The 15,578-nt window shown below is 52.1% G+C and overlaps 5 protein-coding genes across 5 annotated transcripts; 3 read left to right on the top strand and 2 right to left on the bottom strand.

The window, feature by feature from the left end:
• Positions 1–3,084: 3,084 nt before the first annotated feature.
• Positions 3,085–4,869, top strand: CPAR01_16638 (major facilitator superfamily transporter; the record flags this gene model as incomplete). The annotated part of the gene is made up of 6 exons (XM_060500883.1): positions 3,085–3,560; positions 3,622–3,806; positions 3,876–4,051; positions 4,115–4,323; positions 4,381–4,550; positions 4,610–4,869. The coding sequence occupies 6 exons, from the start codon at positions 3,085–3,087 to the stop codon at positions 4,867–4,869; spliced, it is 1,476 nt and encodes a 491-aa protein (XP_060340398.1).
• Positions 4,870–7,967: 3,098 nt separating this feature from the next.
• Positions 7,968–8,612, top strand: CPAR01_16639 (uncharacterized protein; the record flags this gene model as incomplete). Its single annotated transcript, XM_060500884.1, has 1 exon — positions 7,968–8,612. One exon carries the CDS (start codon positions 7,968–7,970, stop codon positions 8,610–8,612), a length of 645 nt encoding a protein of 214 aa, XP_060340399.1.
• Positions 8,613–9,370: 758 nt separating this feature from the next.
• Positions 9,371–10,318, bottom strand: CPAR01_16640 (uncharacterized protein; the record flags this gene model as incomplete). The annotated part of the gene is made up of 2 exons (XM_060500885.1): positions 9,371–9,625; positions 9,698–10,318. 2 exons carry the CDS (start codon positions 10,316–10,318, stop codon positions 9,371–9,373), a joined length of 876 nt encoding a protein of 291 aa, XP_060340400.1.
• Positions 10,319–11,581: 1,263 nt separating this feature from the next.
• On the top strand, positions 11,582–12,873 carry CPAR01_16641 (methyltransferase domain-containing protein; the record flags this gene model as incomplete). Its single annotated transcript, XM_060500886.1, has 4 exons — positions 11,582–11,727; positions 11,906–12,471; positions 12,527–12,644; positions 12,702–12,873. 4 exons carry the CDS (start codon positions 11,582–11,584, stop codon positions 12,871–12,873), a joined length of 1,002 nt encoding a protein of 333 aa, XP_060340401.1.
• A 410-nt stretch (positions 12,874–13,283) lies between these two features.
• Positions 13,284–15,107, bottom strand: CPAR01_16642 (F-box domain-containing protein; the record flags this gene model as incomplete). The annotated part of the gene is made up of 3 exons (XM_060500887.1): positions 13,284–13,405; positions 13,461–14,792; positions 14,855–15,107. 3 exons carry the CDS (start codon positions 15,105–15,107, stop codon positions 13,284–13,286), a joined length of 1,707 nt encoding a protein of 568 aa, XP_060340402.1.
• Positions 15,108–15,578: the final 471 nt, after the last annotated feature.

Here is a 15,578-nt window from a genome sequence, read left to right on the forward strand (position 1 = left end):
GCTAGAATGCCCGGGGGTCCTTGTCAGCCCGAACCTTGACCTCCCACATCCATCTCATCCATCTCATCCAGCTGCCAGCTTCCAACTTGGACTACCTAACCTTACTCCGTACCTTATCCTTCAACCTCCCGCAAACAAGCCAGAGCTATTAATTGGGTCAGTGAGTATGTGCCAACACTCCTCTGTGCTGCCCTACTCTGTACGCGGTAAGGCATGGGTGCGCCTCCAACTCACTCACTCACTCACCACCACTGTTGACCATCGAGAATACTAAACCTTGGCGGTGGCTTTCCTCACCTCCCTTCTCCCTAGACCACACTCTTGCACTTGCTTCCAAGCCTCTGCTTCCCCTCCATCACTTCTCCCCCAATCTCTCCCTTCTGAAGCCACCGATGAAGCGAATATTCCATTCGACCGGCGCTAATGTTTCTCTTAGCCCTCCCGTACACGTGGCTGCAAGTAAATCCGAGAATTTGTCACTATGTAACCCTTCATCGAGCTACGAACATCGTCCATTGTCTCCCACCTGACGGCTTGTGTCACTCAATCGTGGTCTTTGTGGCTTGAAGGATGAGAGGGAGCTCTGTCCGTCTTTGCGGAAAGGCACATGGCAGCTTGGCAATTGTCTTCTTGGCTGTCGTATGCCACGCCCGTACCACGGCAAAGGGAGTATTGGCAGTTTCTGCTTCGGGAAGAAGCACAAAAAATCCTCTGATCGTACCCTGACATATAAGCGGAACGGACAGCGAATGGATATGGCGAGCAACAAGAGAGCCACATTAACATAAGGAGAGAAGAGCACTACCAGGAACACGTCAGCAGCTTACTGTGTCACTCTGGCGTTGGCTGACGAGAATTATATTCGGAAGCCCGCATCTTTATTGCGTTATGACCGCAATTTGGCCTGTGGAATCTCTTGCGCTGACGGTTCGGAAGCGTCTTCCTATTTCCCACTCGGAGGTCAAGCTCAATGGGAGACTATCTATAACGACATCGCACGGGGACGACGGCCCGGCTGGCAGTGATGCGCCCCGACTAGGAGTCGGAATGACCCAGGGCAATGGACACAATTCGAGCATTGCTTGATACGTCCGCGACATGGCTGGAAGGGTACGGATGTCGACCATGGGCCCTGACATGCATGCACAAGCCGTGCTACATACACAGTACGCACTCGCGGGCGAATGTAGGCGGGGGTTCGTTGATGGGCGTCTACCAACACAGAGTAGTAATTTGTCAACGGCGGCACGGGTACGGACTACGGAGTAATGTGCATTGGCTTTGGTTCCACTACTGTCTGCAAAGCACTTTGGTACAGACACGGCAGCATTGGTGTTGTTTGGTCTAGACGGCTCATTCGCAGAGAAAGACTCACGAGCAAGAGGAGAGACACACCTAAGGCTGATTTCCACTCACCCGGAGTCGCTACTTTAGCTATGTTTGGTGGCTGAGGTTGGGGTCCCCAGCTTAGCCTTCTTGGCAAAGACGCAACCGCAGGGGGAAGAAAAGTCACGAAGTTGAGGACAGGCGGGGAGACTGAAATTGGCATGCGGGGGAGAGATTGGATGCGGAGGAGGCAAGTGCCCCGGGTTGGTCCCTCCCCCGGGAGTGGGAGGATGGTGGGATGTGGGATGAAAGAAGGCAGACGAACAAGGATGAGTAAAAGGAGAAAGTTGATAAAGTGAGTGTCTTCATCCGTAAAGTGTGTGTGAGTATCTGAAATTTGGATAGGTACCTTAGATTGCTTCGCTTCCGAGTAAGAGTAGAGGTAGGGGTGCCTCGGCTTGATTTCGCATCTGTCTTATTTGCATCGTCTGCACCAACGCGAGAAAGATGGATGGAAGTGCAGATGGAATGCAGTGGCGGACAGATCCAAAACGGGACAAGCTGGCAGGATCCGGATCCTTAGAGGCGGCAGAGTTGCAACTGCGACGGCAGCGATGCTTTCTTTACTTCTGCATCCAAGGAGATGGGTGCGCGAGCCTCGAAAGATACGTTCGGAGGTACGGTACCTACCTGTACTTCCATCTCGAGTCGTGCGGCCTCCCGTTGGACTGGACGTTCGAGGGCGCAGGCCAGGTACCTTGATGTACCCCAGCACCAGGGTTTGACAGACCGAGACCACCCTTGCCGCGAAGGGTAAGGTAGGTATCTAGGTATCTTTCTCTATCTGAGGTACTCGTGTACTTTGGGCTGCTCGCTCTCTCTTTTTCCACAACACAGAAATTCCATGGATATCACACCCGCTCGTTGCCAAGACCCTAAATCTCTGGGGTTTGGATTCGATTACCCAGTTGCAATACCTCCCCAGCTAAGCCAAGGTAAGCACATTGGGGTAAAGTCTTGACTTTTCTCAATGGAACGGGAAGGGGATGGGCAAGGTCCCGTGTTGGTGAGATTGATTTAAAGAGATGAGTCGCTCCCGGGATTCTCACCAGCTACTTCTTGCTTTCTTGCTTTTTGTTTATGCTTGGCTCCTGCTTCTCTTGCTCTTGCTCTTGCACTTGCTGCCCCTCGCACTAAAAGAGAAGCACTGCACCTGCACCTGCGACTGGTTGCTCTTGCCCTGAATTCAGCTCCCGTCTCCGAAACTGATCCTTCTCGCCATCTCACTCCGTTTGGTGTGATGAGCAAAGTTGCCGTGACGAACCTACAGTCTCACAGCACAAACACCGTGGAACCATCTTGAGCTTCAGCCTCAGATAGCTTCTCCCTCCCGCCAACGCCACGTGCGATTTGCATATTTGGCTGCTTACTTTGAGTTACACGGCTTCTGCTCTATTCTCGTTTCCTCCGAGGTTGCATTTCTACCGGAATCAGCTTCCGACAAAGGTCTTACTGAGAGTCTCACCCATAGATCTCACTCTCATCCAAGACATTCATCAACTTTTCGGCCGTCAGCTGCCCAGGACCTCGCTCAATACCACTAATCCGAGCCATCTCGCCTCATTCCTCTGAATACCGCAAGGTAGTTTCCAGGGAATTGACTTTATAAGTCACTCTTCGACCGGAGTCTCATCCGTCCCATTGACTTTCGCTCTTCCGACTGCTCCCCCTTCTCCGACTTGAACGCCAACCGCCAACATGTCGACCTCCGAGAAGGATATCAAGAACGGTGCCGCTGTCGACCCCTCAATCGAGGTTGAGTACGCCAGCGACCCCGATAGGGCTGGCTTTGACCAGGCTGCTACCAAGAGACTGCTGCGCAAGATCGACTGGACATTGATTCCTTTCCTTGCCCTACTGTACCTGCTGTCCTTCCTGGACCGCACCAACATTGGCAATGCTCGTCTCGCTGGCCTCGAGAAGGACCTGGGAATGCAGGGCCTCGACTACAACGTCGCTCTCTCAGTCTTCTTCCCTTGGTATGTCGCTGCCGAGATTCCCTCCAACTTGGCTATGAAGCGCTTCCGCCCTTCTATCTGGATTCCCTGCATTATGATCGCCTGGGGTATTTGCTGTACCCTCATGGGTCTCGTCCACAACTATGCCGGGCTCTTGGCTGCTCGCATGGCTCTTGGTCTTGCTGAAGGTGGTCTTTTCCCCGGTATTACCTACTAGTGAGTATCACCCTTCTCAGGCGAACTGGTTTGCCCAGGCATCTAACCTCTCTATTTCCAGCATTACCATGTGGTACCGACGTCACGAGTGCGGTCTTCGCATGGCCATCTTTTTCTCTGCCGCTACAGCGGCTGGTGCCTTCGGCGGTCTTCTCGCCAGAGGCATTGTTGAGATGAGGGGCATTGGAGGCAGACCCGGCTGGGCCTGGATTTTCATCCTTGAGGGCATCCTCACTCTCGCTGTTGGTAAGTTGCGATTCCCATGGTTTCATGTAAAATCAGTAGCTCGATACTAATGAATTCCTGTCTGAACAGCCATCGCCGCCTTCTTCGTCATGAACGACTATCCTGCCACTGCCAAGTTCCTCACTGTCGCCGAGAAGGAGGAGGTTACTCGCCGTCTTGAGCAGGACCGCTCCGCTCTTGCTGATGAGTTCAGCATGGTTTACTTCAAGGATGCCATGAAGGACTGGAAGATCTGGGTTCACATGGTTAGTTGCAGTACCCGGACAATTCTGCTTCACACGCGCAGACGTATTGACCAATATCTCTAGCTCATCACCATCGGAATTTACACCCCCCTCTACTCCTATTCTCTCTTCCTCCCCACCATCGTCAGTGGCCTCGGCTACACCAACGAGACGGCCCAGCTGATGACCGTTCCCCCGTATATCGTGGCCTGTGTGTGCTGTATCAGTGGTGGTTGGTTGGCCGATCGCCACAAGCAGCGTGGCATTTACATGATCTTCTTCTGCCTCATCGCGTATGTGTATCGTCTCACGTCCCGACCAAAGACTGCAAACTAACACTGTTGTCACAGAATGACCGGCTTCATTATGCTGCTTTCCTCCCAGAGCAACGGAGTGAAGTATGCTGGCTGCTTCTTCGCTGCCTCCGGTATCTACCCCAACGTTCCCCAGGGTGTCGCTTGGAACGGCAACAACATCGGAGGCTCTGTGAAGAGAGGTGTTGGAATTGCCATGCACGTCGGTCAGTCTCAGTTGCTACTCACCTTTGTCAATAAAGTAAAGATTACTAACAGGACATAGGCTTCGGTAACCTTGGTGGTGCTATTGCTGGCTTCCTGTACCAGGCCAAGGACAAGCCTCACTACTACCCCGGCCACGGCACACTCCTGTCGACGTTGACCATGTCGATGCTTCTCTCCACCTTCATGACGATCTACCTCCGTCGCGAGAATGCCCGCCGAGACCGCGAGTACAAGGATCCTTCCCAATACACTGCTGAGGAGAAGGCAGCCGAGCGTCACAAGGGTGACAACGCCACCTTCTTCCGCTACACGGTTTGAGGGGTCATGAGTCTGTTGATTTCAATGCAATGTTTTTGGCACAGTAAATTGGTGTTCTTGTCTGTATAATGCAGTACATACGCGGATGATGCATATGCTATAGAGAAAGAATGGGAGCTTTCAAGGGGATAGATACGGCTTATTCGAGGTCCCCTTAGAGCTGGGTAACAAAATAGAGGCACATCTACGTCAAGATCATTCACTGTGATTCCATATCTTTGCAAATGTGACATGCGAATACAGTTTTGATTGAGTTGTCAGAAACATGAAGCTGACCGAATAATGGTGCTATGATCAGTGCTCAATGGGAGTTTAGTCACGAATTTGATGAGCCTACGTCTTCATGAGTAATCACTTACAAGTTGTCTCTTCAAAAAGCCGGATTATACTCAAGACCCCAACATTGCTTTGAAATCTGCCTCTATCCGAAGGACAATTTCCCCTCTTCCCGCTTCTGCTACCGCCTTGGCTCTGGTCCCCAAGAAGGGGGCGGAGTCTGCCAATACCCTTGGCCTTTACATCCTTTGCCCCGAGACTTGGGGAGGTCGGGGGAAAACTTGGGGAAAACCTGGGGTAAGGAGGACGACTGGATGAGGGGATATTGGTGCCAAGATTTAGTCAAAAGGGAACAGGGTAGCAAGGGGTATGTTTGCGTTTGGGGCACCGGATCTGTGATTGTCTGCGAGATCGGGCAAACTTGATGTTTGACAGCTCGTCTGGCCCCGTGTGATGGGTCCAAGGTACACAGTACTAATACCGGTGCTAGTGCTATACTACAGGAACTTGGAACTTGCCGATTAAAGCACGTCATGCAAATGTGAGTTTGACAAGCTGGATCGTGGGACGAACCGCTGCCCTTCCGTTTCTCCGACCGTGGGGGGTTGGAGACTCGTGGAGGGGGCGAGGCCTCCAGGTCTCAAATGAACTTACTTGAGAGTCAAAAGCTGTCCTCGTGGCGTTCTAAGACCGAAGATATTGAGGCACTCGAGATACTTAGTTCCATTCTCTCAACGGTTCCCCAGGTTCCCCAGGTTCCTCGGGTTCCTAGGCAGCCCTGCACGGGCGTTCTGCTAGACCTGGTGTACTGATAGGTTATCCACCACGTTCTTACGATCTTTTTGACAGGGGAGGGGCGGGGAAGGCGGGACTCACGCACGTTACAAGGGTACTTCAACTGGAGGATAGAGTAAATATGTGATGGAGCTCATAAATGATAGATGGATACATGATAGATGGATACATGATAGATGGATACATGATAGATGGATACAGTGATAGGGCCAGATGAAGAAACATTGTTTGATTCCAAGTTGTAAGACTATCTTTGTAGGGTTCTCATCATCATAACAGGCAACGGATTAGTCAAACCATTGTTTTCTTGGAACCCTGTTCATATGGCCATGGCAGACCAGGTTTGTTGTATTGATATCGCCGACGAAAGCGATATCTACCTGGCTTCGGTCTGGATCTCGGTACTTCGGTGGAAACCCTTTCTTCTCAGCCACTTGCTGACATGCTGAAAATTTTGTGTTCTTTGACATCTGGGCAATCAGTGTTGTAGCCTTTGAATATGTTATGTCTGCAATTCAGTATGTTGTGACAATCTTTGACTTTACTGGGCTACCTAGGTCTTAAACAGCAGAGCAGGAAGGACTACAGCCAAATCCGTTGGCAAGGAAGTATGAGGACTTTAATGCTGCCAATGTACGAAAGGCTTTGTTGAGTATAGACAGGGTGTGCGGACTTGAAGTTTCTCAACACCTGATGACTTTGTGCCACCTTTCACGGGATGGCTGAAGTATGGGGTTTCATAATTCGGCGAACACGGCGTCAGTATTAAGTAGGTTAAGGAACGGAGCGTTAACCAATGCCTTTGAAATCACGTAAGCGAATTAGAAAAGCAGCAACACAAAAGGTTGCACTGGTTTAGGACGGGGAGAGGTCGGAGGACAGGGCCAGTCGGTGGGGCCGCAACGGCCAACGGACGAATATGCCGGAGGTCGGCCCTGTGTACCTTACTAGAGCGTCTCACGGCTACGGGGTACCGTCGGCGGTCAAGGATCAAGTAGTTACCTAACTTAACTGAGGTAAGAACGGCACTGAAGCGGTCTTTCGGCCTCTATACGTATCATTGATCCGACAGACGACTCGGACGACGACTGATATAATTCCTGTGCCAATTCCAAACTTCGTCCTGGCGTTGGCTTCAACAGATCAGTATCAATAGCATGTGATAAAATTCCAAGTAAAAAGAGTTCACCACCGGTGTGGCTATTCTCCTGGCGATTGTTATAGTGCTCATGTTGGGATCGGAGCTTGTCGAGGTAGGCTATATGGCGATAATTGATTGTTGACCTTTTAACCATTCCACCATCTAGCCAAGTTTGACCTGACCCGCCGTCCTAGACGGGCGCCTGCTTGCTGGTGACGGGAATGGAGTTGAAGAGGGGTATATACCCTTCTCGCGTAGTCGGATGAAAGATGCAGCGTCATGTGTGGAAGGTACGCTTATCACCGTCAGGAAAAGGGGGAAGGAGCTGAGTGGGTTGAATCCATGGCAAGCTGCTTCCATCGAAGCTGATAAGTGTAGTGCCGGCGACGGAATGCCTTGGAAGTTGCCTCCGAGAGATGTACGGTATAGTAATAAATGGTGACAGCGATTGGCGCTCTAGACCTCAATCGGTTCGAACATCTATATTGATACGACACTGTGGCTGCTGCTCAAGTCTGTTCTCTTCCATTTAGTGGCTACGGTCCCCGACTTTTGCAAATAGCCTGAAGTGTCACGTATATGCTCGTTTGCTAAGTATGTACCTAATTACCCGGCGCCGCCGGACACATCGCCACAATATAAAGCGACCTTGGATCTCTCTAGGCTTCTGACCGCTACCTTGATTGAGATATCAACTAGCTATGTTGTATTTGGCAAGTCTCTTCTGGATGACCGATGCATGATACGGTTTTAGGACAGTCTATAAAAGGGGCCCTTCGCAGGATGTATGCCATCTGACGAAGTTGGTCGCAGCGAAACAAGTATCCTCACGGGTGTTCCTTAATAAACTCGTATTCCGTAAGCTTGGCAATTCATAAAAGCCAACATGCTTCCATCCGCCGCGCTTCTGATAGCCTTGATCGGCTCCGCAGCCGCTCTACGCATCAAAAGCGTCACCCACAGCGGACCAGCTTGTCCCCAGACCGACAGACTGACTTGGTCCGGCGGCCTGGACGATCTGACCATCACCCTCCCCGACTTCAGCGAGACTCTAGCTGCCGGCCAGATGACGAGCTGTCAGGTGCACCTGCTCATCGACGAAGGCGAGCCAGGCAAGTCTCTGCTCCTACAGGATGTTACGCTCAGCGGGGGTCTTTACCTGAGCTCCAACACCAAAGTCGATTTCTACACGACGGCGTATTGGTCTGAGACGGCCTCCGATACTGTGAGTTTATTGTCCATGCTTATTGGGTGTTGGGCAGAGGAAAGGATGCTGACTTGTGGGGAAAAGGTCACCAAGTCTACGAGCACGGCGTCTGGCTCCACGGCTGTTTTCCGGAACGTGGAGGTGGCTCAGCGTGTGAACTCGGTGTCTCCTTGTACTGGTGGCGATGGTTACGTCGGGATACTGAATGTGACTTTCCGCATCATCTCCCAAGGCGGGGGGTTGGTTATCTTTGGCAAAGAACGCAAGGATGGTGCGACTTCTCCGGTCACGGAATCACTGGCTCTCAAGTGGCAGAGCTGCTAGACACGGTTGTGTATAGAGGGCAAAGAGGCAAATGGTGGTGAGATTGGGGAGTTGGTGTTGCCGGAAAACTGCCGTGGGCGTCACTTGCAATGAAGCTAGCACTGAATGCAAGTTCAATATTACATGGGACAGGAAGGCACGCATTAATTACCAATGTGCTTCATCGACTATCGAATAAGGTCTTGTTGTACAACACATTACATTGCTACATGGAAGACGTGCGTCAGCATTTATAGACATGTTTCCAGTCTGTGCTGCCGCTGCTGACGCCATCCTAAGAATCGACCTGCCGTGGAACAGCACAATGTGAAGTTCCGTATCATCACTATCTCCCACCGGTCGAAACGCCAGTACGCCTTGAATCATCGTCGTGAAAAGGCATTACCACATATGACTGATAGCCCTTTTCCAAGAGTTGTCGTTGCCAATGCTATGTAAGCCGCCAAGAACGGTCGGTTCTCAATAGAAATCGTCGTCACGTATCCACCTAAAAACCGGGATGTGGGCGAATGCCATTACGTCTGCCCACGACGCATCCCGCGGGGCGCAATCGGAGTCGCCGACAGATCGTCGAAGGAAAGAAAAAAACAACCAGCTTCGTCGGTATAACGCGTCGCGCGTCTAGTGGATATCGTTCGTTACAGTCGTAATTCGTAGCAGAAAGACGCCTCAGCATGAGCCTTCGGAAACCATGCGATCCCGGCTTCCAAAAAATGAGAAAGCTCGAAAAAGTATTGCCATACCCCCAATGAGATTTCTCATCTCGTGGGCAAGAAGTTCTTGGAGTCACTCTCCTGCTCGGAAAATGATTGAGGGAAAGCGGCGAGACCTGCGACAATGGCGACGGCCATGAAAGCGACGCTAATGAATGACCAGATGAGACCCCAGCAGCGAGAAGATCCGCCGTAGCGTTGAGCAAAGACGCTTGCATCGGAGCTGTTGACCTTGCGCATGATGAGATCGTCGCAGATATCCCAAACGGAGTAGAGTGAACTCATGACTCCAATGAAGAGCTGTTGGTGTGTTAGAATCTCACTCATCTCTAATTACGCATTGAAAAGATGGAATGGCAGGCTTTGACTTACAACGACGAATCTGAGAGCTTGAGCGTGAGAGATGAACCAAGCCGCGACCAGCAGACCGACAGCGAGAAGAACCGTGAGAATCGTAAGCCAGTCCCGCTTTCCCCACCAAAGAGTCAACAAGAAGCATACGCCAAGAACCATGGAGGCAACTTTGGACGCGTTGATGTTGAAGCCGCAAAAGATGAGCAGCCCGCCGATGAGCGATGAACCGAGATAGCCCGCGGGGAGGGTGATGGCCTGCTTGCCGCCCTTCATGAGCGTGGCGCCGCCCTCGTTGGGGTCGAGGGTGATGGAGAGGACCTTGCCGCCGGTACAGCAAGCCGTGATGGCGTGACCGAATTCATGAAAGGCGATGACGAGCATCTTGAAGGGCCAGAGGACCTGGCGCAAGAAGGGGACGTTCCAGAGGATGGCGATGATGACGGCGTAGGCGCCGATGACGCCCAGGGTGACGGCCTGAGTGTGGTTGACGGTGAGATCACGGCGGGCGAGGGCGTGCTTGGTTGTTGCGCGGGCGACTTCGGGGAGGACAACGACGGCGGCTCTCTTCCAGACTTGGTTTGCGATGGCACCGGCGCGAGCGAGGCTCTGCCTGGCCGTTGTTGGAGGGACGGGGGCCATGGTGAAGTTGTGGTTATTTGAGTTTTGTATCAATAGCGACAGACTGGGTGTGGTGGTTTTGGTGACAGCGAGTGAGTAAACACAAGAAAGAGAGGGCCAAAAGTGTATCCTGTAAGAAGCGAGAGTTTTCTTTATGAATAATCACAGAGAATTGGTACTTGGCAATCCGATCATAGGAAATGCCTGTGTATTACGACAGATACGTAAACAAGCTGGTAAGTTGCAGGGCTTACGTGGAGGTGGTGGGCTGGGCTGAGGCTGGGCCGCATTCCCCCTGTTTCTCCTTTCTTTCTTGTCTCTTTCCCAGGCTTGCCAGGTTCTTCAGGTCACAGGTGGGTGGTCTTTCTTGTGGTCGGCCTCTCGTCTGAACTCCAGTATTTCCTCAAGCACAGACAGACAGGCTTGGCTGGGGGACGCGCCTTGGACGGCCTGGGATCTGAACCAACTCTGACAGGCCTTGCTGTGCCTGGCTGTTGCTGCTGCTACTGCTGCTGGCAGATGAAAAGGGGTCCACACGGCCCCACCCCGGGACCCGGCACTGATGCTGAGCATTGGCACTGCCACACTGCGACATGTGTCGCTGTTGTCGTGGCAGTGGTCGCGGTCGTGGTGGCTGGGCAAGAGCCGGTCTCTCTATTTTTGGAATGTGTGGCTCAAGGTCACGTGACTCGACGAGAACAATATGTGGCTGATGTCTATGGCTTGAGTCAATTCAACCAACAAACCAACAACCATTACATAAGGCAACAGGAACCGCAAGGTTCGATATTCATGCAGGTGGACGGTTTGGCATTCACGTTTCACCCAACGAAAACATGACGTCTCTCACAGAGTCACAGTAACGGTGCTGGTGCGGTGCAACTCCTGCGCCGGCGGCTCAACAGTGTCTGCCGCAAAGTAACTAAAGTCGTTAGAGGTGCTTACTGTTTCCTGCCTCGGCCTCCGAACACGAGCACCCTACCTTAATACTTCCCATACCTTAGTAGCCGCGCGCGGGGTTTCCCAACCATATTGTCTCGGAGAAGAATGTGTGGCCTGTTCCTCTGTTCCCAATACCTTAATGCTCCTACTGGCTTAGAAGCTCTCCCCATCTGATACCAAGCTCCCGAAACCACCACCACAGCTGTCCATTTCTGGTCAATTCTGAATGCCAATCCATGACATTTGAGAACCAGCCAAAGTTACACCAGTCCTCAATCATATCGTGATTGACTTCATTTCTTTGCTCGCTTTACATCTTATTAGTCCTGCATCGACGACAATATGGCCGCTACAGTGGACACCTCCAACACGGAGCTCAGCAAGCAATATGACACCCCCATGGGTCTGGCTCACTCGACTATGCAGGCTCTCAAGGACAGAATCAAGCTTCATTATGACCTCGCGAGTGACTACTATCTGAGTCTCTGGTAAGCTATCACTGGTCCTCTCTCTCATCCACCGTGCGCGCGCTCTGTGACGTGCAATTGAGGCACAGCGCCCTTTCACACTCTTGATAGACTGCATCTAGTCTGTGCTCTCATCCCCCTCCATCAAGTTCCATACAGCGTGGCCATCTTCGTCTAAGCTGACGTGCACTGTCTTCAGGGGTGAACACATCCACCACGGCTACTGGGAAGACGGCTCCGAAACAAAGGAACAGGCCCAGGTAAAGCTCATCCAGCTCCTCCTCCAGCTCTCCGGCGTCGGCGAGAACAGCAACGTCCTCGACGTCGGCTGCGGCATCGGCGGCACCTCTCGCTACCTCGCCTCCACACTCGGCTGTTCCGTGACGGGCATCACCATCTCCACCAAGCAGGTCGAGATCGCCAACAGGCTCACAAAGGCCGAGGCGGAAAAGCAGGCGTCAGAGACATCTGACAAGGCAAAAGAAACCGAAGCCGACGCCGATGGCTTCGTTCCGCTCGGCCGCGGCAGGATCCGCTTCATCGAGCTCGACGCCGAAAAGATGGGCGACTTCTTCGCTGGGCAGAGCGCTTCATTCGACGCCGTGTGGATCAGCGAGGCGCTGAGCCATTTCCCCAACAAGGCGCTCTTCTTTGAGAATGCGTTCAAGGTTCTCAAGCCCGGTGGGAAGCTGGCCCTGGCGGATTGGTTCAAGGCGGAGAATGTTACTGAGACGGAGTTTGCGAACGATCTCAAGCCGATTGAAGGTATGTTAGCCTCTCGCATGGCAAGGAACTGAATGTTGACTGGCTTCGCCATCAGACGGCATGCTTCTCCCGCCGCTTTGCACCCAGCAGGGCTACGTCGATTTTGCAAAGGGCGCTGGGCTTTCCTTGCTCGCGGGCCCAAAGGATATCAGCAAGGAAGTGAGCAGAACTTGGTAAGTTGTCATGCAATATCAAACCATGAGGAGTGACCGCGAGTAACACTTGTTCAGGGACATCACATGGACTCTGGTCCAAAACCCTTCTCTGTGGGCCTTTGCCTTTAGTCAGGGCCGGGACGGCATTGCATTCTTGCAGTCCTTCCGCGCCATGAGGCGTGGGTATGCTAATGGAACCTTCCGATATTCTGTTATTTCTTTCGAGAAACCGAGCGAGAAAGCGTAGGAAGGACATCAAAGTTACAAGTTGACATGTGTGTAGCGTAGCTGATGGCTTGATAAAGAACGATGGAGTCAGACCAGACAGCCTTTTACATGATACAGGAAAGTAAGTTAGTACACATTCACTTTATTAGGTCTGAAGGGGAACATAACAGCATGTTTCATCAACGTCGTCAACATGTAGTTCTCAGGGAGTTCTGTCTATGACAATGGTATTGCTAGCTGCATGGGTAACCCAATCGATCCTCAGCCGTAAACTCATCGAAAGTACATATCCACATTACAATGTCTTTGATAAAATCCTTGTCCTCAAAAAGATGAATTCGAGCTGGTCAGATAACCACCTTAAATGGCACCGAGGAAGCCTGTCCTCTTGCCAACAATTGACGCCTAGCATGATCTCAACCTGCCAGATCAGGGACTCACAAACTCGTCAATGTTAACTCGCTCAAAGAAGCTGATATGTCCAAATCCGACCCAGTACTGAGCAAGTCGGTCGTGGGAGACGAGCATAAGCTGAGACTCGATATACTTGTCTGGAGGAAAATGGTTAGCATACGTCCAAAATCGTCTTTGGAAAAGGTAAAATACCATCTAAAAAGCCCGTTCCAGCGACATGTCCTTTACTCCTGACGACTCGTGTGCCCTGAAACGGTGGTTCTTGGGCAATTCCAACGAAGCCAGCCTCGCCCAAATCGTCCGCGACGAAAGTATACTCCCCTCGCGGAACATTCGGGTCGCCAGTGAGTTTGATTGCTTCAAGACGGCCCCGGTATACTCTCGCGTCGGTACGACGCTTCGTCCACTCTAACTCTGATTCGTCAGAGCCACGGACAAGACCAAGTTCCTCATCCGACACTTCTTCGTCATCGGGCTGGTTGATCAACAAGAATTCGCACCCATGCCCGCTGTAATCTCCAACCCAGATACCTCGCCATGGTTTGAGCTCCGTTGGTGTGTAGACAACAGGATCGAGGGTTGAATATGTAATCACTTCTTCGCCAATGCGTACGCCGGTAACGCCAGGAGTACCCATACCCATGTTGGCTTGGATAGCTTGAATGATACCCACAGGCCCAGGCCCGAGGAAAAGACCCGGTGTTGGAGACCCGGCCATTTCCATCCACTGCCGAATCCGGAAAGCCTGGTCCGAGGCTTCAGCTCTTCTCGTCGGTTGGTCGCCAGGGGCAAGGTCATCACCATCCAAACCAGAAATCACACCCGACACCCTGTGACGGGCAGGAATGGCCGGTGGAGGCCAGACATTCCCATAAGGAAACACGCCATCCATTCTTGACGTAGCAATTGAAGCGTCAAGAGGGCGAGCCATCATAAAGTTGCAAAACATAGCATCCATTGGGTCGTGAATTGACATCGGTACCTCTGGCAGAAATCGTTGACCCAAACTGCCCAACAATCCCTCGTCTTCGGCTGGGCGGCGAGCATGGAATTGGAGTACCGGCTTGTCCAGATGAAGTTTGACCTGAGGTTCGAAGGCGTGTATAATCACACTGTGGTCGGCGGGCCAGTGCTGATATGTAGTACGGTTGCTGACAGCCAACAACTGATATCCTTCAATGCAACCCCTCCGCTGGTCATATCTGATGATCATCATCTTGCCCATGAGATCACGGTCGCAGAACCAGATCTTGTACTTTGGCAGAAACCATCTTGGGTCGTGTGCGGCGTAAAGTTCGCGGTATGTGCGGCATGGATAGGGAGTTGTGACCTTCTCTCCAGGCACATTGGCTTGTACCCTTTGATACCAGTGAATATCGGACGCAGCGTGGGCGTGGAGGGTTCGGCAGGTCTCCGCTACGATTGCCAGGTCGCAGGGAGGCAAATAGGCGAGGATCGCATCGATGAGTTCGGAAGGAAGCGCGAGTAGGCGGCAACTGTTGTCTGAAGGCAGGGAAGGCAAAGCTAGCACAGCAAAGACGGGTCAGTCGGATATATTTGAGATTAAACAAGGATCGTTGACATACTACCTGAGGCCGCAATGTTGAAGTCAGAAGGAAGGGGATAGTAGTCTTCCCTTGAGCTTCCAATCGTTTTCCGGTGATCTGTGGCATCGCTGCGAAGTCCTTCTTCAGATACGTAGGGTAAAATGTAGAGGTTTTCCTCAACTTCGGGGTCGATGCCACCGTAATTGCTACCGCTAGCGGTTGACATGGTGTCGTGAGTTGGCGCATCCGAATCCGCGGCGGAGGTTGTGGGCGAGGGAGGACTCGTAGCCATTTCGCAATTCGTATCCATGCCTCTTCAGAGAAAAGAATTGCAACGTTGAACAGCGTTTCGAGGGCTCCAGAGTGTAAAAGGGGGGCGAACTATTCTTGTGGCTTGTTGGGCGATCCAATACTCTGTCACGAAGGTTTGGCGAGTGGCTGCAAAGAGAGTATGCAGCGGCGGGGGTTATTGTTCGGGCTAGAAAGCAATGTTGCGGACGAGAACGCTTCGGGGTGATGTGATATTGGCGCTGCTTGCAGCATGTGTCAAAATGTGTCGATGTCTCAACGACTCCAGCGGTAAGTCTAAGGTATCACGGAGGTTCGGGTTGCCCAAGGGTGGTGCATATAGGAGTCGTCAGTGCTCGCAATGTTGGGGTCATGACTCCAGGTTTAGTCTCCACGTCTCCGACCAGCCGGGGTGAGGGTGTGTCGGGTGCGTGCGTGTATGCAACAATAGCATGAACTTTTTGGTTGCGGTCGC

The sequence above is a fragment of the Colletotrichum paranaense genome (assembly GCF_030867605.1).
Source record: "Colletotrichum paranaense strain IMI 384185 chromosome Unknown Scaffold_27.1, whole genome shotgun sequence".
NCBI classification, from domain to species: Eukaryota; Fungi; Ascomycota; class Sordariomycetes; order Glomerellales; family Glomerellaceae; genus Colletotrichum; species Colletotrichum paranaense.